At 36.8% G+C, this 26,325-nt stretch overlaps 1 protein-coding gene across 1 annotated transcript in view; it reads right to left on the bottom strand.

The window, feature by feature from the left end:
• LOC124162099 (serine-rich adhesin for platelets) overlaps positions 1-26,325 on the bottom strand; it is a 70,484-nt gene that overhangs the window by 10,045 nt on the left and 34,114 nt on the right. The window contains exons 20-23 of the mRNA XM_046538528.1: positions 10,293-10,703; positions 7,657-9,860; positions 5,416-5,751; positions 1,547-1,740 (exon numbers count right to left, since the gene is read on the bottom strand). Of these exons, the coding sequence (XP_046394484.1) occupies positions 1,547-1,740; positions 5,416-5,751; positions 7,657-9,860; positions 10,293-10,703 (3,145 nt within the window). The remainder of the gene's footprint in view (positions 1-1,546; positions 1,741-5,415; positions 5,752-7,656; positions 9,861-10,292; positions 10,704-26,325) is intronic.

The following is a 26,325-nucleotide window of genomic DNA, read 5'->3' as shown; positions in this document are numbered from 1 at the left end:
TAATATTTAAGTAGTATCATACACTCAGGAAACAGGCATAGGAGTTGATTTCTACCCAAACAATGAATGACTTTAAAAAATAAAAAAATGAACAGGACTCGGGTATTCAAATTTATTAAGTCCATAATGTGCAAGTATATTTTTTTAATAAACTTAATTTGAAGTACAATCAGACTCCCACTCCATAAATAATAACAGTAGACTCTCGTTCATACGAACAACGTTATTACAAAGTTCTTGTTTTTACGAAGTAAACTGTTGGTCCCAACAAAAAGGCTAATCTAATCTATAGGAAAAGAAACATTATTACGAAATTTTTGATATTACAAAATTACAAACCTCAGTCCCGGTCTCGGCGGTTATAAAATGAACTTCATTACTAAGTTCCATGGGTAAGCAATCGCATTTGAGTGGATATACACTATGATACGTCATAATCATTGCGCTATGTTTAAGTTCTCCTCGTACATTGTGCCCAAGAGCATCAATTATGGTTCTTTCTTCAGTAGGAGATGATTCAGTATTTACTAGAGATGGGTCGAATAGCAGATTTCTTGAACTCGAATATCAAATTCGAATATTAAATAATAGCTCGAATTTTCAAATAACTCGAATTTCGAATACCTCAAATACTAGAATTGCACAAAGCATAGTAAATGTTATTCTTCTATTTCACTTGATTAATCTACAAATGAAAAGGAGCATATCAAATATTTTTTTAAACCAACTTTTTTATTTGGAATAAATTCCCCACATTATTGTTGTTGCTCTACATCAGCTACTTTCGGTGTCACTTTGTCTAAGGATTCTGTTTTTGTTGGGTTGGGTGGCCTAGCATCAATAACAATGAAGTTTGTGATCACAAGCAGCTAAGGCTATAAGTCTGGGAGTTGGTTTATTTAAAATGCTATAATTTTGTTTAAATATTTTAACATGAATTAAACGAGGTCAAGATAAGGAAAAAAAAAAATAATTTAAATATTGCTCTCGCACAGAAAAAGACCAAGAATTCATTTCAAAGCATAAAAAATTTTAGTATGCAACAAAATACATCATTGAAAAAACTATTAACAATATAGCCACTTAGCAACGGATTCCTGCGGTGAGGATGATCATAATTGAGTGGGAGGGTCTGGCTTAATTGCCGATAAGTAGCCCTCAAGACTAGCTAACCTTGGTGTCAGGCCAGACCTGAATGCATCCAACAATTGCTACCTCAGCGATCACTTCCCTTCCCTCTCATCGGCATACATCATACACATGACTCTGAAGCTATTCTGCGCGGTGACTGTAAGAATGGGAGATTGAAGAGACAAGGAATTTTGGAACAGTATTTTTATTTTTGATGATTCCTAGAATAAACACTCTTACAAAGTTTGTTATTACGAACCTCTGGTTTTCCAGTGCAGTTAACTTTGTAATGACGAGAGTTTATTGTAATTCTTTCTCAATCCAGGATCAAATTATTGATATGATCAACATATCATTTTGACATCTACATTATAACCATATCACTAAAAACTAACAACAAAGCAATATAACTAACCTTATTCCTCTTGAAGGAAGAGAGGCTTGGAGAGAAGAGGTTTCAGAGGAAGGGTTAGTTAGGTATTCATGGTAGGGAGAAGTAGATGATCTCCGGTAGATGGAAGCAGAAGGTTTTTTTGTAGTTATTGGAGGGGGGGAAAAACCATCACGGCTTTGGCTAGAAGATGACTTTGACTTCATACTCTCAGGATTCTGAAATAAAGTTATTGATGCAATTAACACTGATACTCATCATTAACAATAAGAACAAATTTATTCATGAATAAACATGCATTTACATGAATAAAGGATGAAACATAGGGACAACTCGCCATTGAGGCAGAAATGAATCGGCCATTGCTTAAGCATAGGTTACATTCTTTCTCTATGCTATAAATAAATTTTTCATCAATGGTTCTACAAAACCCTCAATGTAATAAAGATAGGTTGCCTTCATTTTAAGGTTTCAATCAATTATATTTCCACTTTTTCAAGCAAAGAAGGTAGTATAGGTACAAACAAACTCATACATGGGCTTCTGAAGAAATAAGAAACACAATTTGCAATTTCCAAAAGCAAGGGAAACAGAAGACATTTCAGTTGTAAATTAATGAATTGAATTAATTTAAGTAGCACAAGATTTTTTTTCAGCAGAGCTTCAAGAGAAAAGAACCCATCACAAGGAAACATGAATGAAATTACTCGGACACAATCCAAAAATTACAGAACGTAACAGAAGCTTAGTGCATCATTGAATAGTGCAAAATCAACATAGAATCTCTCAGATAAGGAAAAGACTTCCATTTCATAGGGGTAGCTTGACTTGAAAAACACAGGATAAATGTGGTATAATATGCAGAGAAGATCAAAAAGATATCATTTGTCCAAAGGACATCAAATATGAAATCAGGTGAATGAGGTGTCTTAAGTTGCCAAATATGGTGACTTGGATTAATGAGTTGATAGGATATGTGTAAAAAGAAGAATACTGACTATGAGAACAGGATAATTTATACTACCTATTCTCACAGAGGGGGGAGATTAACAGTTTGCAAAACAATTCAAGTACGTTGCTGAATGATACAAAATTCTAACCATGGCATTGTTTGAAAAATTATAGATGGGTCATTATGCACACCCACTCATGCGTGCCAATCAAGAGGGCCCTGGAAACACTAAGTAAGTGATACAAGGATGCAGGGAGATTTAAGGAAAAGGAGAGGAAAAATGTGAATTAGACATTTCCGAAATAGAAAAAAAACACCAAGAAAGATATATTTCTGACACGTGAGGAATAGGAGAGATAATATTGTACATTTTTATTAATTGATTCCCAAGGTGGCAAACATTTTTCACAAAAAGAAATAAAAATTCTTCAAGGATAAAAATATGCAAGGATAATAAAATGAATGAAAAAGGAGTACAAATAGGAGGGAAAACCAAGCACGGAGAAGTAATCAAAGTTGCTGGTTGCTTAAGCATGAAAAATGAAATATGTACTAAAAACTTACAATCATTTTCACTTCCTTCCTTCACCCAGAAAAATTACATGAGATAGTGAATGATCATAAAACATAGATCTGCCTATCAAGAAGCATATGAAATACTAGGTAAGCATTCAAACTACTCTGCACTTTCTTGAGAAACACCTGATTCTCATTATCTCTGCAATAAGGTCTCCCTCATAGCCTGTGATATTTTAAAAGGATTATTGGTGGGAAAATTCCGGTGCACTGTTAATGATGAAGTCACAGAAACACATAAATGACCCAGTCAGCTCATTGTAAGAAATCCCATAATTTTCTAAGCAGTAAAATCTAACTCCACTAATTTACTAGTAAGTAAGAAAGCGAAACAATCACAGATTAATACCTAAAGGGAACACAGGGAACTCACTAGGGATTCTAACATCTAACTCACAGTGTCCCTCGTAAATATAGGAGATATTAATCCATAAGGAAAGGAAGGAGGTACCATGGGAGAAGAGGGGAGTTAAGTGGTGATGGCACCGCAGGGCAAGCGCTCTGGGCTGACTGAGCAGTTGTCCCACACAAGTGTATACGGTCGCATGTCATGGCTATGTTTAGGGATGCTGAATCTGCCCAGGAGAGTAAAAGATCTGACAGCTCCCTTTATCATCACCTGGCCACAGAGTGGAAGGAAATATGGGATTTTTTTGGGTCATTGACCACATTTTTTGGCTTATACATTTGATTTCATTTTGTTTTATAAATACAGCAGACTCCTGATTATCCAGCTGTTGTTTATCCGGATTGCAGATTATCTGTGCATGATTTTCACTCTCGCTCAATTTTTTCTGCGATCTTTATAAAAATATAAAATCGGCTGCAAAATCATCGGAATTACTGCATTGATGCTAGGATACACCGAGCTCATTATTTCCGTAAGAATCCCCTTCGTAAAATGGAAGCGATCGCATGCTAGCTGCATTCATGGGAGCAACGTGTTCCTGTTTTCCAAATACGCGACCACGCTCCATGATCACGGATGCATGTCCCGCAGCAGTTGCAACTTGTGCGAGATGCAACTATGTGGCATGGTGCCTGACAGTGTAGTTTCCGACGTTGAGCAGTTTTTTTTTAAGTATTCGTGAAAACCACTTTTCTGTATCCGTGATCACACAGCCACGGATGTGTGATCAAGACGAGTACAACCATGCTATCACCTCTAAAAAGATTGTGAACTGGGAAAGAAAGCTCTCATTTAGTCCGGGAAGCACTCTAAAATAACAGAATACCTGCATAAATAATAATATATTGTTTGTTTTAGGGAAATTATGAATATTGCAAGACAATAAAGTGAAAGTTTGTGTTTTCCGTGTTTTCCGATTATGCATGGCGTCACTCCCCATCATTAGCCCGGATAATCGGGAGTGTTCAGTATATATATTCAGCAGCCATTTTCTATCAATTTTTCCATCGATGAAGGGGAGTTTTTTGTTGCTTTGTAGCTACATGATTAATGTTTTGGATAAACTTTGAATAAACAACATTAACAGAACTTTGTATACATGTACATATATGCAAGTGCAAATGAATTGAAGTTGAGGTTATAAGCATGACTCGATAAGAAAATTACGTTTACAGCTATAATTATAAATAATGTGTCTGATGCCTGATAAACACAAACAAATGGCTTTTAGATATTCAATGATTTCTTCAAATTTTGCTTGTGAAGCTGGTGAAATAAAAACTTTCATTATAGAGCCCCTTAGGCCCCCCACACACGTTCAGTTTGGCCTCAAGGCCTGCGGCTCCGGCCAAACTGCGCAGTCCCGGCCTTGAGGCCGGGCCGGAACGTGTATGGCAGGCCTTACAGATTACCATCAGTTATTTACTGTTTTATGCATTGAAAATACCATATAAATCAACTTAAGATCCTTGATTAAATATAAAATATCTTCCTTGAAGATAATTTTAGGTTTTCAATAATAAAGTATACTCCTCAATTGTTAAAATGTGGTTAGTACATGCCATGGTACACAAAGACATGAATTGTAAAACTATGTGTAATTCAAAAATCTTTACATCATTTATGAGAAACAAGACAAGTATGTAGTTTGTAAGACCAGTATTGAAGGGTTACACAATACCACCAAAACTACAACAATTAACTTCTTTCTTAATGCATATTGCACAAAAGCATACGTAACATGCAAGTACCCAAAAGTGGTCAAACACTAAACAAGCTATACATACATATTTACACATATTTAATATGTTTTTGCATAAACCAAACGTATATGAGAAACATCCCAATATGACTCTCAATAGAAAAAGTGGAAAAGATAAGGGGTACATCTACCTTGCACTGAAATATAGAGAATGAGAGAGATAAATTCCTAACAGAGAGAGGTAGGCCACTCACCCAGAGGTCAGAGGCCGAGTAAATAAGGGAGGAAGAGTGTCGGGTGGAGCGATGGTGGCTCCTCCTCCGTAGGGGCACGTCGTTGAAGCGGCAGTAGAAGCTCTTGCGCCGTATGCGATCACCCACACTCTCCTCTGAGTCATCAACACTTGCATCGTCACAACCACCCAATCGCTCCGCTCCATCCATCGTGGGAGAAGGGGAGGGCAAGCGCTGCTGGGGGTCCGAGGCAACCAACCCCACTCCTTCTCCTCTGCCGGGGTACCTACCCCCCTCCCCACCCACCACGTCTGCGATGTCCGAGCAGGCAGACCAGGAGGAGGAGTCAAGGCTATCCTGGTGAAGGACACACATAGGGCATACGTTGGCAGGGAGGGCTGGCATTAGGGCCGGAACTTACAATTCAGATCCACTAATGACACATTAAAAGGGGTTGGGTCAAAAAATTCCTGGATGAAGGAGTGAAAACATACTTTCTTTAAAAATTAATTCACCCTATACGTACATATGAGGGTGCCCCTTATTTCCAGAATTTAAAAATTTTGACCTCTCACCCCCAATTTTGTTGCAATGCCTCTAATACATGCTTATGCAAAATTTTAATAAAACAGGAGGAACAGGGTCCTCAAGTAATACACCAATTTTAGTACAGAACATGATAATAAAAAGGATATCCTCCTTGATTAAGAGTCAACCAAGTTTACAACTTTAGAAAATTATTTCAAGCATAACTGAGATAAAATATTCGTCACTAATTGCCGCTAAACTTAATAAACTGTGATTTCAGAGGAAATTAAGAAGTACGTTTAGGAAAGTTGTGAAATCCTTGAAATATGTTTTTCAATATAACAGTGCTAATTTCAAAATAATAATGCAGTATATGTGGCATTCATCTGAGATACTGTTTATTTTATTGTCCTTTTTTTACTGTCAATAATGCATTGAATTCCTAAAGTATTTTTAACTACACCTAATCTACACAAATATACTCAAATTAAATATTCATCATCATGGAATATTGGATGGAAGATCCCGTTGTAAGTACAATTTTGAACAATTATCCTTCATTATGTATAATCATTTCTTCATTTTTCAGTACTCTATAATTTAATTTTCTATAATAATTTCTTGATATTCCTTGATAAAATAACAATTTCACACTATGGAAAATTGATTTAAAAAGTATCAGCCTTCAAAAATGCAACTTTTTGCTACAAACAACATCAGTTCATCTTATTTTCAAGAAAACAAAGTTAAAAATTATTAATTGCTGACTTTGCACTCTAAATAAGCAAAAGAAATCAATGACACCCAATTTTGAATTGTAATCCCCATTTAGACTTCTTTTTTCATTTGACACAGGGTAACGACATCATATCAAGACATAATTTCACATTTGATTTCAAATGACCAAAAGAAAAAAATTAAGGCAGAAGAGAGAAATAATTTTCTGGAAAAAATGTTTTTGCCCAAATAAGGGACACCCTAGTACACATGAAATCACTTGAGTCTCCACAAAAACAGTAACCAGCATTAGCATATTATGTCAGAAAATAACATATTATTTTGATTTGATTGTCATAAATATAACTGGGATCATTAAATCGAAAAATAAATCGCAGATAATGGGATACTCAATAAGGCAAACAAGGAAAATTTTCTCAGTGCCATGTCATTGAAGCCATTTGACATTATGTTCTTCACTAACCAACAAACCTATACGATGTGTAGGGTATTTCACTCTTAAAGCAGTAGTGTTGTGGTATTCTGCTGTGAGCAAAGTGCTGCCATTAACTATGCAGAGTCATTCATTGGGAGGCATGTCACAAATGAAGCCTAATTAAAATATATCAGCATGTAATCACTCATACACAAGACCGTTACACAAAAATTGTCACTGAAAATCATGAAATGTGCACAGCCAAAATTCAATTTGAAGTTAATACTGTGTACAGAGTTCAACAAGTAAATACTTAAAAGAGTGTAAGTTTGACAGTAAAATGTTAGTAAATAAACAGTTTTAACTATGAAGCAACGTTACACCAAATGGCTTGGGGCTAGTGCTGAAAACTGATGCAACCAAATTTGCAAAAACTTGCAAGACCATGAGATCACGATGCTTGATCATTCATTCTAACATTAAAGAAACAAAAACTTAATCAGTTGTCAAGTGGAAATAAGACCATATTGTGAATGACCAAAAAGTGGAAAATAACAATAAAAAATGAAAAGGCAACTCACTTGAGTAGCAGTCCGATTTAGTAGTTTTGTGCCATTTGTTGTTAAAATCTCTTCTGATTCTTTACGTGCAACAATTTTGGGTTCACTCAGGAGTCGCGGGGAGCTACCACGAGCCTTCAAACGATCAGCTTTATGGGCATCTCCGCTCCTATTCACAGAATCAACAGAGGAAGTGAGTAAGGAATCAGCTTCACCCAAAGCAGAACTCGGGACTTTCACGGCAGGAATCTGCATGGTGTTTCCAGCACTTTCCCTCCTTGCAGGCTTTGGGAGAGTAACAGTAATATCATAGCTTTTGCTATCAGCAGAAAGCTCAGCATTCTCTGTCTTGCCTCCTTTCTTTGACCTGAGTGATTTTTCTTTCAAGCATTCCACGCATGCTTCTTCACTAGCCTTTTCCACACTTGAATGAGTTTTTTCTTTCTGTTGAAGCAATAATTTTGACTTGGCAACATTTGATTTTTCCTTTGCTGCCTTTGAAGACTTTTTAACTTTTTCACTCTTGTTGTTGGCCGATGTTTTCTTTGTTGAGGTTTCAGTTTGGGAAGCTATTGATTTAGGTTCAGCAGTGCAGGGAATTTTATCATTTTTGAAAGCAGCACAATCAGCAATTGCCTGCAGTATATCATCAGGCACTGTTTTTTCATATGCAAGTGACTGTGTCCGCCTCACTCTTTTACTTCGAGTCATTGGAGTCACTTGCTCAGTTTCATTCCTACGAAACATTCCCAACATGGAATTAACTTTGCTGCTGAGCTTTCCTCCAACCACACAGTCTAACTCTTTCGTCTGAGCACTCCTCGTATCCCCTCCTGCATTACTGTTGCCCCTCTCCTTTAAGAGTAACTTTCCAGCAGATGGGATTCCAGAGGACACCCCATAATGAGCCAATTCACCCGAGCTCCTGCTCTTTGATGGCCGTCCCCTCTCCTCCACAACCCCAATTGCACGCTTCAACAGGCCAGACTCAGACACCTCCTTCCCCTTATCCTTCTGCAAGAGGGAGTTTATGGCCCTGTCGACTCGACTGGCACTCCTTTTGTTTCCATCATGGTTCGAGGTGTCATCTGGACCCATCAACTTTGCTTTCCTCACCTCAGCAGCCAATTTGGCCGAGGTGAGACATTCTGGAGGAATGGCACCATCTAGGTCAACGTGCACCATGGCAGGGCATTCTCCATCGACGGGCGGAGCTACCTTCTTTGACTTCTCCCCCCCACGCAACCGATCCAGCTGTTTCTCAAGGGAGTGGAGGAAGCCACTTTTGGAAGATTCCTTGTGCTTGCGCTCTTTCTCTGCAGCAGCATCCGCCATCTCCATATCTTTCTTCTTGGCAAAGGCACTCTCCTCTCTGGGAGTATCAAAGAAATCTGGACGCAGGAATCTGGAAATGCGATGACGCCCTTTCTTCTTGCTTGCCACAACTTCACCCCCATCGCTGGCCTCCACTCCTTTTACGGCAATGCCGCCACCTACTACCTCCTTGCCTCCTCTCTCCACGGCTGGAGTGTTTCCATTCCACGACTCGGTGTTGTTGGTCATGGGCAGGCTGAGTGAATGAGGTCGAGGGGGGGGACAAGTTGAAGACACCCCCTCCCTGGCCTCCACTTCCACCTCTGTTTCTCCCCTCAAAGGACTCCTCCTCCCAATTTCCCTGGCTGCCAGCAATGCCTCCAAGTGTCTCTCCTTCATCTGGAGAAGTCTTTCGAGGATAGGCCGCTCGGGTGAAGTTGAGCGGCTCTCATTGAGGGAGCTGGTGCCTCTTCTAGACCTATCGCTCCCCTCAAGGCTCTCGCTAATCGAGCTGGTGCCCCTCCTTGACCTTTCACTGCTGCCCTCTAAACTGTCAACCACAGATGAGCTCATGCCCCTCCTTGACCTCTCACCTCTCTCCAGACTCGATTCTCTCTTTGATGATGATGAACGAGATCGGATGTCTGACATGTTTCCTGGGGTCCCAAGGTAAGAGGGCTGCTCATGCCTAGTGCTCTTGGGTGGCTCAGAAGAACCATTCAACATGGACACAGGTTCCCTGCCCACTGAGGATGACCTACTCCTCAGTGTCACTGGGATCTCTCGTCTCTTCCTCAGAGCTTCCAAAGATGCCATTCTTTCATCTCTCCTGTCTGTATCAGGAGATCTAAAACCATCATAATAGGATGATGGTCTTGTGTCCGCATCATTCCATGATGTCTGCCGGCCAACTGGAACAGGTTTAAAGGCATGTTCTAAAATTGTTTTCATTTTTAAAATTCCACAGTAATGTGAAAATAGTCTTCAAAAATTAAAGTTGATCACATTTCTTAACACCAATCAAACAATAATTAAGGTGCACATTCTCCTAGCCTTAACACAAAGAGTGAATAATAACTGACGGAGGAGATGAAAATTTACTATAATCATGGTACCGTAAAATTATTGACCACCAACTCATTTCAGCAAGGTAATTTATCCAATTAAAATCATGAAAGATAGCAAAAATTTATAATAATTATGCATGCCCTCAAACCCCTTTAGATTTATTTGTTCTGTACTCTCCTCACCTCTTCCCCCAACCACTTTCTTTGTTCCCTTTTTATTAAGTGGTCGATTAATTTATACAAAGAAAGGGACATAGAATGAAAATAAAAACTCACATCTTCTCCCATAACGTTGAGGAATTTCCTCCTCAGAGGGTGACATTGGCGCAGTTGGTGCACTTGACTTGCCATAGTATGAGCTGCTGATGGGAGATGAATCATTCAAAGGTGTCCCGTTCCTCAGGCTTTCCTTCCGTATTGGCGGGAGGCCCGAGGCTGAATTGTTGCCCCCCAAGGCACCGGAGAAGCGACGGAGGTTCTGCTGGTGGGCGGAGGAGGAAGTGGAGGAGAGGGAGGAGGATGAAGAGGAGGTGGGCGGAGGGGCGAGGGACGAGGGGCGGCTCTCCTGCCTCGCCTGCATCCTCTTTGATCGACCCGGCAAGAAGTGCGATGCAATCAATGATGACCTCAAATTCGACTCTTGCAAGCCATTTTTTCCTCCATCATCATGATCACCTGAATCAGAACCTGTAGTTCATGCATCCACAGTTGGCATGTATTAATTTTTAATTGAGAGCCTCTCACATTGAAATGCAATAAATTTACTCGTTTTAATTTTAAAAGCTTTTGAATTATATGAAAAAAGAAGAAATATGAGAAACATTTCAAAATAGCCACATGGATTGCAGTGAAGTTCACAAAAATTGTCATGAGAAAAAAATTACCCACCACCAACCATACCTTTGGCTTTCCAGGCCACTGAATAGATTACTTAACTTTCCAGGTTCCTTGATTCTGAACAACAAGCACCATAAACCTCAGTAAAATTTCCATGGAAATTAAGGAACCTGGATAGCAGAGTAGCCTGTGTGGTAGCACAGATAGCCTAAGGTCCTTCTTCCCCCAGTTTCAGGGGAATTTTTTCCCCAGCTCAATTATTACGAAAGTAAGCATAAGAATGAGTGTTTTTCACATCAAGAAGAGACAACCAAGTTTGCTCTTTGATTTCAACATAATAAAAGATGAGAATAGTTCATATGAGTTAAGTCTAGTGTTAAAATAATGGGAGCTCAAACAGTCCATTCCATGTCATGAAAAATGGTTACCTTTAATTTGAGTTTTTAGCAAAGTGTTTCCTTGAGTTAATATTTTAAGTATAGGTCACAAATAGAAAAGTAGCATCACTTATGAACTAAAGTAACCCAACTTATACAATGAGCTGTAAATGATTAAATAATTACAGAGATTACTGACAATATTGCATGATCTACAGCCAATGTCACTCCCTATTGAACTCAATCAATTTGAATTCTCAATTCAACTCAAATTTTATCAATCTCAGTTGCCACTTATATGAACCCATACCAATATGGCAAAGTAACTGCTCCTGATATCAGGCCTTCACAAAGTTCAAAAGAGAAAAATCACAGAACAGAGCAACCAACAGGCCAATAAAATTATTGGCCATGCTAGCCTTAAAAATGTATGAAAACCCAGAACCTCTAATTCATTAATCAATTTAAGTATGGAAGAACAATAGGATTTTATGATATTGAGAACATTCATAAGGCTGCAATTCAGCATTATAATTTGAGTGCAAATTAGTTTAAGCCAAAAGAGGCTCTTCGTATATTTTCTAAAGAATTGCGAACTATAAGAAAAAAATATTTTGTAATGATTAATGATTGCCTAAAATAAAAGAAATAAATGAAATCATCAGCAGGAAAATAATTCCTTTGAAAGTCATGCAACCAGAACTTTCACTTTTTTACATGTTCCCAGGAAGGCCTGGCCAGTAAATCAAGTTCCCCCAAAAAACACTCATTTTAGTGTATATTTTCCTCATTTTTTTCCTCATCCACAAAACAAATTCAGAGTACTTTTCCATCATCAGTAGCTAAAATATTCAAGTTCAAAGAGATAAAAATAAGTCAATAAGGGATAGACAGGCTGAGATCAGTTTTAAAAATGATATCAAAGTGAATATTAGTATGACCCTATTCATATAAATTTGAATATCAAATTCTTCTCAAAATAGAATGTTTGCATAAGCTGGATACTATGCATTATTTATTAGTTTTTAATAAGCTCACTCAGTTGTGCAATATAAGGAATGATTTCAAAATACTAAACTAGATAAACAATCTGGCATCATTGGAAAACCACAATAGAGAAATTCAAACTGCAGAATCATGATTTTCTTTAGTAAGACAAAACTTTTTTTCAATTTCTTAAGACTAAACAGTGAGTGAACCTGGCTATATACAAAACCTCCAACAGACAATGACAGTTGGGATACAATAATGAAAGGGATTTTATCTCAGTCTGTTTTTTTATAATTTAGTGGCTAGAAGCATCCAAAGTGTGAGGATAAATTGGTACTAGGATGCTTTTATCAAAACAATCCTAATAACCAAGTCTTTTGAGATATTGGTTGGTCCACATAAAATAACTATAAAAAAAACAAAAATGTGCAAATGAGGTGGTTCATTTCTCACCAAATACATAATTTTCAAGGAAATAATTTTAAGTTGGCCATGCTGAGGCAAAAGTTATTAAAAAATTAGAGTGGTATTGCTGTTTAAAATAATTGTTGGTAAAAAAAACTAATTTTAAAATTATGAGAGGCAGAGCTGTTGGAAGTCAGTTTCATGAAATTGACATTTCCAGCTATGCCACTTATTTTTTTAATAAGGTTTTTTCCTATCAACAGTTATTTTGAAAATCATACCACAAAATTTTTTATGATAGGTATTTATACCATATTTTTCAACCCATGGGTATAGCTTTTAAGAAACATTTCTAAATAACTAAATTATATTTCACTGCATTTCAAAGTAAGTCTATCTTCTCCCAATTCCTATTCACAACAATATATTTCATTCAATGATTCAATTATGAGACCTGTTAACGATATAATTTTGTATGCAAGTATTATTCATTTCATCAAAAAGTTGAATTGAACGGTTGTCATTTGATATTTGATAAGACTATAAAACACTTCAAAATTGTAATGTAAAAGAAATTGTGTAAAAAGATAAGTATCTAAAACTACAATTTCAGCATAGTCCCAATTAACATGAAAGAAATAAGTCATTCACTATGTTATTACATAAACAATCAAAACATCTTTCAATCCATACATTTTGATTATTAAATGCAAAAAAAAAATGATTTCACATGCATCAATTGCTTTGTATAATGCATTGCTTTAATAATGCATGGGTTCCCGAAATTTTATTTCTCTTAACTATCCCTGACTTCACGAGTAATATGAGCATGAATGAACTCACTGAAATTTATCACTTTAGTACTTCCACATACCACTTTCTAAAGCAATTTCCAACCAATCTAAAAATTGTTTGCAGGATTTCCACAGCATGCCCTAAGCAACATAAATCTGTCAGCAGACTTTCTGAACAGTCAGAGGACATCTGACATCAGTCTGTGGCATGTCTTCTCTATAAGTCTGAAGCCATGAATATTAGAGACATTGGGTTACTGTCCCAATAAATTGAAGTTCTTGCAAGTCGAATGTATCATTTGGATAACACTAGAGATTCAACACTAATACTTAGATACCCCAAACTCAACTATTGTCGACCTATGCGTTTCATTCCTATTATGATCCTATTTCATGTTTTTTTTAATAATCCAAATTAAGTTGGTGCAACTGAGGTATGTACTTGAAAAATGTTTTGAAGAAAATATTTTTTTGAGAATAAGCAACAAATTCATTGGTCTCATACATTGGAGATTTTTTGTGGGCCTACAATCAGATTACAACCAGACTAATTAGCAGCAAAATATTCCTTAATATAAAAGGTAAGCAATTAATCCATTTTACCTCATCTCACTCTCAAGTTTCATCAGGAAAGAACATACATCAATGTATTTTTTAAATTACTACATAATTCTTTATAAGGGCCATCACTATAAATTTCATTCAATAATGATGTTCACTGATTTATTTTTCTCCTTGATGCCTTCAAAACTCTATAAACGATACATTACAATTACCAAATGGCTATGGCTTCTACTAATACCCAATCTGCAACTCTGCTTCTCGCAATCTGAGCAACATCCAAAAAAATCCCCAGAAATTTTCCATCAGTCCAAAATGTGAAAGTATCATTCACAAAAACCTATAGATTTTGGGGAAAGTTACTTTCATTTTTGAAGGAAAAATATGAATGCAAAATAACATAAAGTCTCCCAAAAAGGTCTTCACAAACATGACTGCTTGGTTTTTGCCAAGATAAATCTATGAAATGGTGAATTAATCCTGAAAATTTGAAACCAATAAATAAATCTTCTTTGAATGATAGAAATTAGCTACACAATCCTCATACTGGCTTAGATTTCTCATACCATGCCAAATAGCTAAAATGGAACCTGTAAATAACACTGTTAACACACAATTAAATACATAAAACTACAAGATTAAGACTTAATATTCACCTAATTGTTCACACTTACTTTTTAGAATTAGCCTGAAAAATCATGAGTTAATTAATGAGTAATTTTTATTACAACAGAAAAAAACTTACAAAATGTAAGAAATAATATTTAAAATTCAATTATAACATAAATACTGTGCAAATTAATGAAACAGGTGTTAAGAATTACAACCAACAACAGGAGAGGAAGTAACATTCATGATTATGTTCACAGAGGTGCTGCATTAACACAAGGAAACAATTGATAAATGCTATATTAAGATGTTAGATAAATAAATACAGGAAAATATAACTTTAAAATGGAATTTTCAAAATCCAGAGTATTTTAAATACAAATGTGCACTTGTTTCCCTTAAGATGAAATACTTAAATTATTATGTCAGTGTTTCATCATTGAATGGCTTCTCAATGATAAAGTTTTTGATTTGTAAATAAACTCAGTATAAGAAGCACTTAAAATATGTCATCGCCTACTTCCATGTTCAATTTTTCATTTATGCACCATTGAAGCTCCACTAGCACCATACCCAAAAATCTCATAAATGAGACCCCATTTTGTATTATAAAAATACTCACCAAAATGAGATATCAGTACACTGGAAAAATGGAGTGGAAATGCATCACTTCACTTGACAAATAATGTGCAACTTACTATTGAAAATGATCTTCATCCTACCACTGTAACTTGCAAAACTGGTTGGATTAAAATCATTTTCTAATGAGAGTTGCCAATTATTTCTTAAGTGCAGTAATGCTTCTTGTCCACACTTTCAAGCCTGAGATCTGTGTAAACATGAAATATCTCAAGGTTATAGAATTGAAGCTCGGTTATTTTTTTTTATCATGAAAAAGTCATGTAGAGTACTTAAACTTACATATGGACAGAAAGACTGATGCATTTTTGGAAATGTTTGAATAAATGCAATTTTTTTTCAGCCAATTTCTTCCTTTGGTGATAATATTGTGTAATTAAGGACTGAACAAACATACTCGTGTAGTATCACAGAGATGAATTGCTAGGGTGACAAACATATGTACTTCCTGATACACCATTAGGCTATCTTAACCTTAACACTTTCACTGCGACTCACTCTCTGGAAAGCTACTCGTGCCTTTCTTTGCCTTCTTTTTGGGCTATTTGTGGCAAAAAAATCAATGCCTTAACCCTTTTGCAGATAAGTTTATGAAGAAACTTACTCCTGATGGTTGGGTCTCCGCATCTCCGCTAATCCTGGGCCTGGTGAATTGACTTTCAATGGCTAGTTGTTGGTTACCCTCTTGTGGGTGATTTCTTCTCTTAACCTTTTCCCTACGAAGGCCATGTTTCCATGGCTTGAGTTTTACGACGCTAAAGACTGAAGGTCGTGTTTTCACGGCTTTGCGGTCAAGCATGCCAAGTGGGTTCCAAGCGCCATTAGGGTCTCTAGGCGCGAGAGGTCCGACTCTTTCTTATTGTCCGTGTGGGGATTATCTCGGCCCATTCCGGCATTTCATGTCCCACTCAAGGAAGGTGCTTATTTGATGGTCACTTATTTGTTTTATAAGTTAGAATAACTAAAAACGTACATGTTGCATTAATTGAAAATCAATGCCAAGAATTACATTCTGGATGTTCTGCTGATTGGTTCCAAATTTTAAACAGAACTCTAGCATTCATATTAACAGAGTTCATCATAACCTAGAACAAATTTTGGAGACGCTAAGGTTAGATGTTTAATTGTTATTTTTAAACCTCACTAGCAAATTCATAGGAGTGATATTGTTATGATTTACATCTAAATATACACGTTACTCTGTTAGCCACATTCTAAGTGTACATTTGCGGTGAAATTTGGTGAAATATCCAATTGTACTCCTATGAAAAAAAGCCCTCGTAATGTAATAAAATATGATTCTCTTCTCTTTCTTATTTCGTGCATAATACCAATTTATATTTATCTAAGTGAAATTGCTTTATAAATATAATTTAGCCATTTCAAACAACACATTCATAAGATTCAAGTTGTTTTATGAGAATTTTTCGGGAAAATATTCTTGAAAAAAATTCGAAATGTTTCATTCTCATGTTTCCAGAATGCTCGTGGAGAGCAGACACGAATGAGTGTATGTTTGTTGTGAGTGAATGTGTGAGTGTGTTTTGGGCTTTCCGGTTGAGAGGCTGGTGTTTGGTCCCTGCAGTGAATTTCTCCCCCTTCCCCACACCAACACAGTGACGATTTTGACTTGCAAGGTTGACGAGCCGTGGGAGAATTATACGGCCATCAGAGTATTTTTCTTTCGAGGCCGTAGAAGCTCAACCCCCATTTTCACACAACTCAGTGATTTAAGTTTAAAGTATACCGGGACTAGCCGCGGTGATAACTTTTACGGAAGTCACCCGCAATGCACAATGGTGCGAAAGATCCACAGAGAAAAAATCATTCGCCTTGACCGGGATTCGAACCCGGATCCCCCGATTTCCGGTCGAGTGCTTTAGCCAGTTAAGCTACCGAGGCGTCATTCTTCCCTGTGGATATTTTCGGACACTACCGGACAAGATGTTGCTGGACTGCTGAGCATATGATGCCACAAGCAGTCCAAATCGTGCGTACAGTGCCACAGCCGGAGAGCAGGTCCAGACATAGAACACAAAGAGGTGTTCGCTCTAGACTAGTTTAAAAATCGGGGGATCCGGGTTCGAATCCCGGTCAAGGCGAATGATTTTTTCTCTGTGGATCTTTCGCACGATTGTGCATTGCGGGTGACTCCCGTAAAAGTTATCACCGCGGTTAAACTAGTCTAGAGCAAACACCTCTTTGTGTTCTATGTCCGGACCTGCTCTCCAGCTGTGGCGCTGTGCACACGATTTGGACTGCTTGTGGCATCATATGCTCAGCAGTCCAGCAACATCTTGTCCGGTAGTGTCCGAAAATATCCACAGGGAAGAATGACGCCTCGGTAGCTTACCTGGCTAAAGCACTCGACCGGAAATCGGGGGATCTGGGTTCGAATCCCGGTCAAGGCGAATGATTTTTTCTCTGTGGATTTTTCAGTGATTTAACTTGAAGATTGGTATGGATAGGTGTAGACAGAGCTCACCCAAGACTTAGCCATGGGCATGCCAAAGACATATTTACTTCATTCAGCAAGTATTTTTGTTGAGGATGTCTAAAAGCTTCTAATATAAGACCCTTTGGTCAGTAGCCCTAGGCTCTACCCTACCATATTCCCCAAAAATAATATCTCAATTTTTTTTTAAATCAGACAAAATAATTTCAAATCACAAACCAAAGGAAGAGATTTGCTGCAAAAAATTGTAAGTGAAAGTGAAAACATAGGAAATGGCTAAATACTTCATGAATGAAGTCAAAGGATACCACTCCTTCAATGTTCCAGAATTTTTTAATCTTCCAAAAAAAAAAAAGAGTAGCTGAGCACAAACCTATCACAGATTACCTTCATGTAAAGTTTTTGCAATTAACCAAGAATGCCCAATTTCATTAATCCTAGCACTAGTATCTACATCAAATTGGGTTGCAGATCATTCCTAGGTAATACATAATTTTCTTAACACAGTTAATTTTTTATTTTGAAGTAAATACCAAAAATGGCATTGGAGAGCAGCTTAAAGCAGTGAAAGTCTGAATTACCACATACTCTCTCTGGGAAAGTACTAGATTCTCAGTGGCATCAACTTCCTTTGGAAATAAAAGCTCTGATTGAAAAACATTCAAAATGTTATGAAGGCTTTCTTTGTAAAAATGCCTTTAACAGCACCTATTCAAGAATATTTAGAAAGGATGAATAAAATTAGTATGTATGTAATTACATGTATGCAATTGCTTTTATTCTCCGTTTGTACATGACTGTGTAGCGGATTTTTCGCAAAATTTTTCATAGTAAAGCTTTCGTAAATGTATTGTTCGAAGAAGCTCTTAAATTTGTGCTATATTTCTATGGTGAATGACACTGCATATCTACCTCCTTCTGTGAACTCCTGGAGATGGTCATTCCTCTCCTTATAGCTCTTTCCCTCTTGTAAAGAGGTTTGTTTCCAGGCCTCATTGCTGGCCTTTGGTCATTTCGTCTAATTGTAAGAAACAACTCTTCGTAGCTGGGCTTATCTTGTGGGAAATGCCTGTAAAATGCTTTCTCATGATGCTGAGCTGTCAGGATATTTACTTAAACAAAAACACTTTTTGTGCTTGGGTGTTTTTTATGTTGAAGAACCTTGGAAATCTGCAATTCATTTCAATTTAATAACGCCATTCTTTTGAATGGTAAGTGTATTAGTCATGTTGTACTCACACTCACAGCTAGCTGTTGGCCGAAGACAACTATTATGGCCCTTATGTGGAGGTATAAATACCTTTTATGGTATCCAATCTTTGAAGAGTTTCATAGTGAAAATGCAACTGCATTTCATCAATGAATTCAATAACTAACACACTAATGGATTCAATCCAGAGTATGGTTAGGATCTGCAAGGGTAAAGATCACCCAGGCCTTAGCCACAAGCATGTGAAATTATCAAATTCAGGAAATGGTTGACAGTTCCTCATCCTGGGCCACCTTCCACTTGAATGATTAGGTTTTTATTAACTTTATTACATTTGCACTCTTAATGGCATTTTGAGGGCTAAATGCTTTCTTTCAGCAAAATAAAATATGTAGTAATCATTCTTATGGATTCAAATAACATTATTCATTCTGATGCAAATACAATATTTCATTCATAATCATTTTTACTTTACACTAGGTGGATTTGCATTCATAAAATAGTTCCTTGGATTTAATAAGGCAGGATATCAGAATAAATGATGATGCTTTCAAAAATGAGTTGCTAACATTTACATTCATTTGAGATAACATTATCCACAACCAATGAAGCTAAAAAAAATTAAAAAGCCATTAACCTGTTATGACATTATCACATGTTTATACACAGAGGATTGAAATGGGTGAGGATTGCTTCTTATCATTACAAATTTCAGTTGCCAAATTGTTGCCTGAGTGGCCAAAGCAAATACTATAATTGAAAAGTTTCAAATTTCCATTCAATGAGTGATATGAGTGTTTTGTAACCCCATTTTCCATCACATAACATACAAATAATAAAACTGCTCCTTAATAAGCTTAATTTGAAAAAAGGGAAATAGAGTAATAAAAAAACTCTAAAGGCTTGAGACTTTCAAATACACCTACTCACTTTTACCCCAAGTAAATCATCACTTTCAATCTTTCTATAAACTAACGCACTCACATTCAACATTTCTGACCTAATGAAACCCGCCACAGCTTCGTTTAAGTTTTTGAGAGAAGATGGCAGCCAATATAGATAGAAGAACCACTCCCTGACAACTGATCTCTTTTGTGTTGCATAGCTTCTTCAAAACGTATGCTATCATTGGGAAATTTATACCGAATTATTTTCTCAGAAGTAAAATTATGTTAATAAAGAGAGTAATAATTCTGTGTAATATGGCACTCCATTCAATGTTCATTCACCCAAACAGTTTGAATACTAACTTGACAATGGCAACAAGGGTACATGGACTTGTACCCTTGAAAATGGTGCAGTGCCTAAGTGCCGAAACCTGCTTGGTGAAAAAACTTTGAGATAAAGGTAACTTTAGACAAGATTCTGCTCTATTTACAGTTATAACTCACGAGAAAAGCTTCAAATTTTTAAAATGAGTAATGGGACATGAAAAAACACAAAATGTGACCAGTCGAGCAGATGTATGTGCCCTACAAAATACTCTAAGGAAGGTACACCAATAAAAATCCAGCTGACCATCCTTACCAGACCAATCCTGCCTCCTTATGCCACCTCAGCCAGGGATTATGCAATGGCTAAGTTGGTACATAGGCAGGATGATGCCTGGAATGGATAGCTGATTAGTCAGAGGTGTTGACTCCAGCCAGATTTCTGAATAGCTCTCTCCTCTGATTATATGCACTTTAAAATGCATATGAAATTGCACAGAACAGTAGGACAGATAGTCAAGAGTCTGCAATAAATTAAGTTTCAACTAAGCTTGTAAAAATACATAATAAGCATGAAAAGCGATGGCATGAACGGTTAACACAAAATGAGACAATGATTGAGAGAAAATCTTAAATACCCGGGAATGAAATAAAAATCACATTTAATTCACATCCTGATTTCAGGTGTCAATACATGAAAAAAACATGAGTAATTATCCCATTGTGAGTGTGCCTCAACATCCAATTTATTCCAGGGTGTGGAATATTGTTTTTACATTATCCTATGACATGTTTAGACATCAATGGTCAGCAGTGTGCATATTTTATGATGCTGAAAGTATAGGGAATGCCAAAGCTACTTATGATAATTGGCAAACTGCACTGAACTACATACTTGTATACTAATGCCCAGGATAGACCCATAGAAGAGGAGGCTTTTTCCACCAAACCCCCAATGTTCCCCAAAATGATAATAAATTAGATTTAAGGGCATAACATGAAATGAGATACTCTTGAACTTCATACGCACTTCAGCAATGTATTTCATAGTTTCAGAAAAAGTCACATAACAAGGTATATGTTTATTATAACTCACACAACAATGCATATTATTCATAGAATTCCTATGATCGATTCAATTTGCAGAGAAGTAAAAGCCTAAGATTTTTTTCTTATTAAATTGAGTGAATAATTTTTTGCAATCATGAAAAATTGACCATGGAAGAAGGAAAATACAGGAACATTTCCCTTTTAATGCAAAATTCCAATTTAAGGAGAATATTGAAACCAGGCAAACAATGTAACCCCCTCAAAAATAACTTCAAAATCAAACATTAAAAAAATATAATTGTAATGAAGGAGATACAAAAGATCTACCAGGAGTGAACAAATAGAATGGACTTCCTCTCAGGCAAGAAGCAGGCAAATAAAAGAGATACAGAAGAAACAAGAGAGAGATAGAGTGGAACACTGTACCACGGCATCATCATCGGGAGCAATTGATGTCTCTCTTGCAGACGGCGGTGGAGTCGGGGGTGGGGAGGGGCATATAGCGGACCTGATGGGCTGGTGGCTAGTATACTTGGATTATGTGGGAGAGAAGAGGGAGGGGTAGAAAAGAGAGGTGGGGGTTCAAGGAGAGGAAGGCGGGATTGGAAAAAAAAGAGTGGCAAGCACTGGACATGTGTGGGTGTGCTCTCGGAGGTGGAAAATGACCAGGGGAACATTTTACTGCACATTTTGAGCAGCAAATTCAAGTTTTGCACAATATTCTGGACCAGTTAACTTTTAGCATGAGGTAAGGGAGTAAGATAAAGTAGAACCCACTTGATTTCATTAGAAAAATTCAAATTTCAAATACTACTTTCAAAATAGCAACAATGAATTTGTCATGAAATCCATTTAACATGGCATCATGAATGTAGGGGTAGAGGTCCACAAAATAGAATTTCTCAAACCATTTGACAGTATCTGTATCATGACAATATTCAAATTTCAACTTAAAACATAAAACTAGAGCAAAAATATAAAATATAGTCTCATTTGAAGAATACTATGGACCCGCTTCTTAGTATCATCTCACAAAGCTGATTTGCATGGAAAAATATTGAAAAATACATCCTCTAAGTCCTTTTTATAATTACGTAATGTGAAATATGTGTGCTTTATGTACATACAAATTTATTAGATAAAAGAATAAAACTTTTCAGCATATCTTCCTCTTCATCAACACGCTCATTGAAGTGAATGAACTATGAAAATAATCCAGAGAATCCCTCTCATTCTCAACAAAGATTCCCGAATGAGATGAACCTTCACAAAAATTCTAAAACATCAACTCTTCCTGCAAAGCCTTATTGATGTGCCCTATGGTTGACTGCTTTGAGCAAATGGTCAGTAGAGAGGAGGTCAATAGGAAGTTCCCCCGGCTACGGTGGATCGGGGTCGAGGGAGAGTGTTGGAGGAGGTGTTGGAAGGGTCAGCCTGGGGATATCCCCCGCCCCTGGTGGATATCCCCACCCGCATAGCCCCACCCCCAGGGACCCCCCCTGATGCCGACAGCCGCCCCCCGACGGGCACATGCAACGTCACACGCACACTAGAGCCAGGAGGCACTGCAACCAGAGAACACAAGACAGACAAGGCTCGTACCAAAATCATCCTCTTTTAAAAAAGACCAACAACATACAACTACATGCGAGTTCCAACTACAAGTGAACAAATCAGCAACTGAGTGATTTTGTCTCTTAGATTCAACATCACAGTGAGCTTGTTCAGGTGATTGCTCAGGGCTGTTCCTAATGCAATCCATGAGTGATTACTCCTAAATTTCCTAAGATCACTAAACTTTTACAAGCAGTGAACCTTTCAGATTTCAAAAAATGCCAAATAATTGAATATTTAAAGGAAAACAAATATGAACCATGCTTAAAGGTACTCTAATCATGTCAATTTCATTGTTAAGGAATGAAGTAGCTGAATATTTTAGCAATGAACGAACCTCTTCCTAAAAAAATACTACAGAGTGCCCTAATTAAAGTGAATGGTTTCCCGAAAACTGGCAAAATAACAATTCAAATTTACATTCTCCGCCATATTCCATGAATACCATAAGAGTTACCACAGAATATCTCTCTGTGAATGCCTTGCAAAATGGGTAAAATATGTTAAAAGGAAGTTAAAATTATTTATCTTGATTTTACATTAAATAGAAAGCAATACCTAAAGTAAAATTATTTTTAACATCAAGAACTGTGATGCAATATTTCAGAAATGTATTGACAATGACAATATTTAGATACCTGATTTCAGGTTTGATAATCCAGACTTAGCTGCTGAGACTGTTAAAAATTTCAATGAAAAAAGAAAAGACTATAATCCTACGAGAAGTATTTTTCTTACAGATTAAAAAGCATGAAGACATTGTCCAAGACTAGGGTTTAAATAGTACACAAAATTACAAGGATAAATCTTACACATCCAGATGCCCATGATAAGATGCTAACCAATAACTACTAAGCATACAATATAAGATAATGAGAAGATAACATTCTTTCCTACACCACTACTTTAAAAATAAATACTAATCCAGTTTCTGCGGATCCTATTCATCCAGACATGCAAATATTAAAAGCAAGAATTTATATAATTATTGGAGAATAATAAGATAAAATTATTAATTTGAAAGGTTCTCTCCTCAATTCCTAATGGCTACAAAGGTTACATCTTCCTAAAAGTCATCTTTTTCAACACGTAGAAGATTAATATGCTCAATTAACATTTCTCTAGCAAATTAACATAGAATTTCAGTAAATAGCTGAGGTTGGTTACCAGAAATGACAGAATGGTTGATGAGATGTATAGAACTAATGGAACCCTCTTATTTATATGCATAGTATTTCCTAGGATAATGAGATTACTTTTAATTTATTTCAACCATTCTATCTCTAAGTGTATCTAGAACCCTGAGCATTACATTTGCTGCCCAAAAACATCCATGATTACCAACAAGAACTATTTGGGATTGAATATCCCACGAGCAAATAGTCATCTATCCTTGAAACAAAGTTACACAATAATATTCACAACACCTTTCATGAACTTAAGATTCCATGACCAGCTGATTGGATATTTTCCCCAATTCAAAATTGCCAGTTTATACCCTTATGATATTTGAAAACAGTAACTTCAGTTATGCTCATACTACATAATTAGTAGAGGTCCGTGAAAGTGGTTTTATTTTTTGCTAAAATTCGTTTTAAAACCATGTGATTTCGGTGTTATAGAAAATCTTGGCGGTGTTATTATAATGCTACAATTTTCCCACGTTTATAAGCGTTTTATTATTTTAAGGTACACGTTTCATGAATACTTATACCTTTATTAAGCATTTTTACATAGCATTTAACACAATTTGGATTGTACAGAATTTCCGATAAAACTAAATGAAAGAAATGGTTTAACTTGTATTGGTTCAATGTATATGAATGGTTCAAATATGTAGTCTTGGTTAATACGATCAGCAAACAGCAAATTCACACTACCTCATATGTGTATACTTCGAGAGCCATTCCAGAATTTTTGGATCGCCGTCTACGGCGTGAAATACAGGCAGTGCCACATTAAGGCCGCTTTTTGACGAAACGACTTTTCGCCAGATGCCGTTCACGTCACGACACCGTTCACGTCACGACGCCGTGAAATTCAGGCTGCTTTCAGACAAGACGACTCTCTGCCACGCTGTGGGCCGTGCTTTGAACGGCGGCCCGGTCGCAGCCAGCGGTCGTGTTTAAGTCAACGAAATTGTTACATTAGACCCACATTCAAGGTTTTCCTGCAACAAGTTATCCAATAACGCTGTCTAATGTGTGTGAGTCACCGGAATTACTGCTCGGCATTGATGCGTACCGGGTGCGTGAGCTTGTATTTCCGCTCATCCACGGCCGCGTTACATTTCTCTCCACACCTTTTAAATTCATAATATCTAATTCTTCAGGTGAGAAAGCGCTTCATTCTAAATATTTCAGGATTGATACATGGGAATCAAAGAGAGAGGCTGAGATAAATTTAACGGCAAATTCTGGCGGAGAAATCACTACAGTGCGCGATATTACGCACATGCATGAGACTATACGAGCCAATTGACCTTGGAATCGTAATGAGATAGAGCAAATGAACGTTGGCAGCGTTAAACAATGAAGGCTTAGTCTTTAATAGATTATGACTCATTACAGTTTTTTCGCTAATCCATCTAAAAACACGAAAATACGTTTTTATTTACCGATTTTGCGGTATTTCGTATTATTTCGCGTTATTTCGCGATATCACGTCTCGCGAAATTCACAGACCTCTAATAATTAGCAATAGATCAGTCCCTAAAACATTCACCCCACTTTGATAGTCGAATCAAAAATTAATTATTTTTTTCCAGAAACAATTTCTAATTCACAGATTCAGATAATAAAACACAATAATAACTTATATTTTTCCTGATCAATTATGAAAATCACATTTCCCGATACTAAAGTCACAATTCTCTACACTAAACTCTAAGAAGAGACTTAACAGGTTATAACAGGCTTACAGGGAAATAACAGGTTCTGAATTCATTTTTAATGGCTGTTGTTCTATGCCATTCACAAAAATATGATGGCCTCTAAGTGTGAATATTTTTCCCTTAAATGAGATACATTTAAGAGCTGGTTTCCAAGACCTACACATCCAAAGCTACACATGCATGAAGAGTGGTGATAGCATCATCAGTCGAGGATCAAAGTTTGTAAGGATACATCAAATCATTGGAAAATGGCCAAAAATGTATCCTTGACACTTTGCTAAGTCGTAGCATTATGCACGAGTTACCTGAGAGGTAAACACTGCATGATGCAGTTCCATTAGCATGTAGAAAAATTGCTCCTTTGTGCCATATGTGATGGTTGGAAACCAGAAAGAATAATCTGCTGTAAAGTCAACTGGTATGCAATTACACTGACACGCACAATGCAGTCACAGATGAGTAGTTATCAGAAACCAGAGCTTCAATTAGAGGCAATATCCCATTATATCTCTTGATAATTATACTTCATAATTGATTCCCTAATTTCGTGCCTTAGCCTTACTCTGAATTAACTTAGGCATGCTTTCCAATAAAGCTGTTTTCTCTCTAAAAAAAACTCTTTAGTTGACTACACTCAGACAAGCAAAATAAACTCCTTGATATG

Source organism: Ischnura elegans, chromosome 1 (assembly GCF_921293095.1).
Source record: "Ischnura elegans chromosome 1, ioIscEleg1.1, whole genome shotgun sequence".
Taxonomy (NCBI): Eukaryota; Metazoa; Arthropoda; class Insecta; order Odonata; family Coenagrionidae; genus Ischnura; species Ischnura elegans.
The sequence above is the reverse complement of the archived record's forward strand: the minus strand, read 5'-3'. Positions and strand labels throughout refer to the sequence as shown.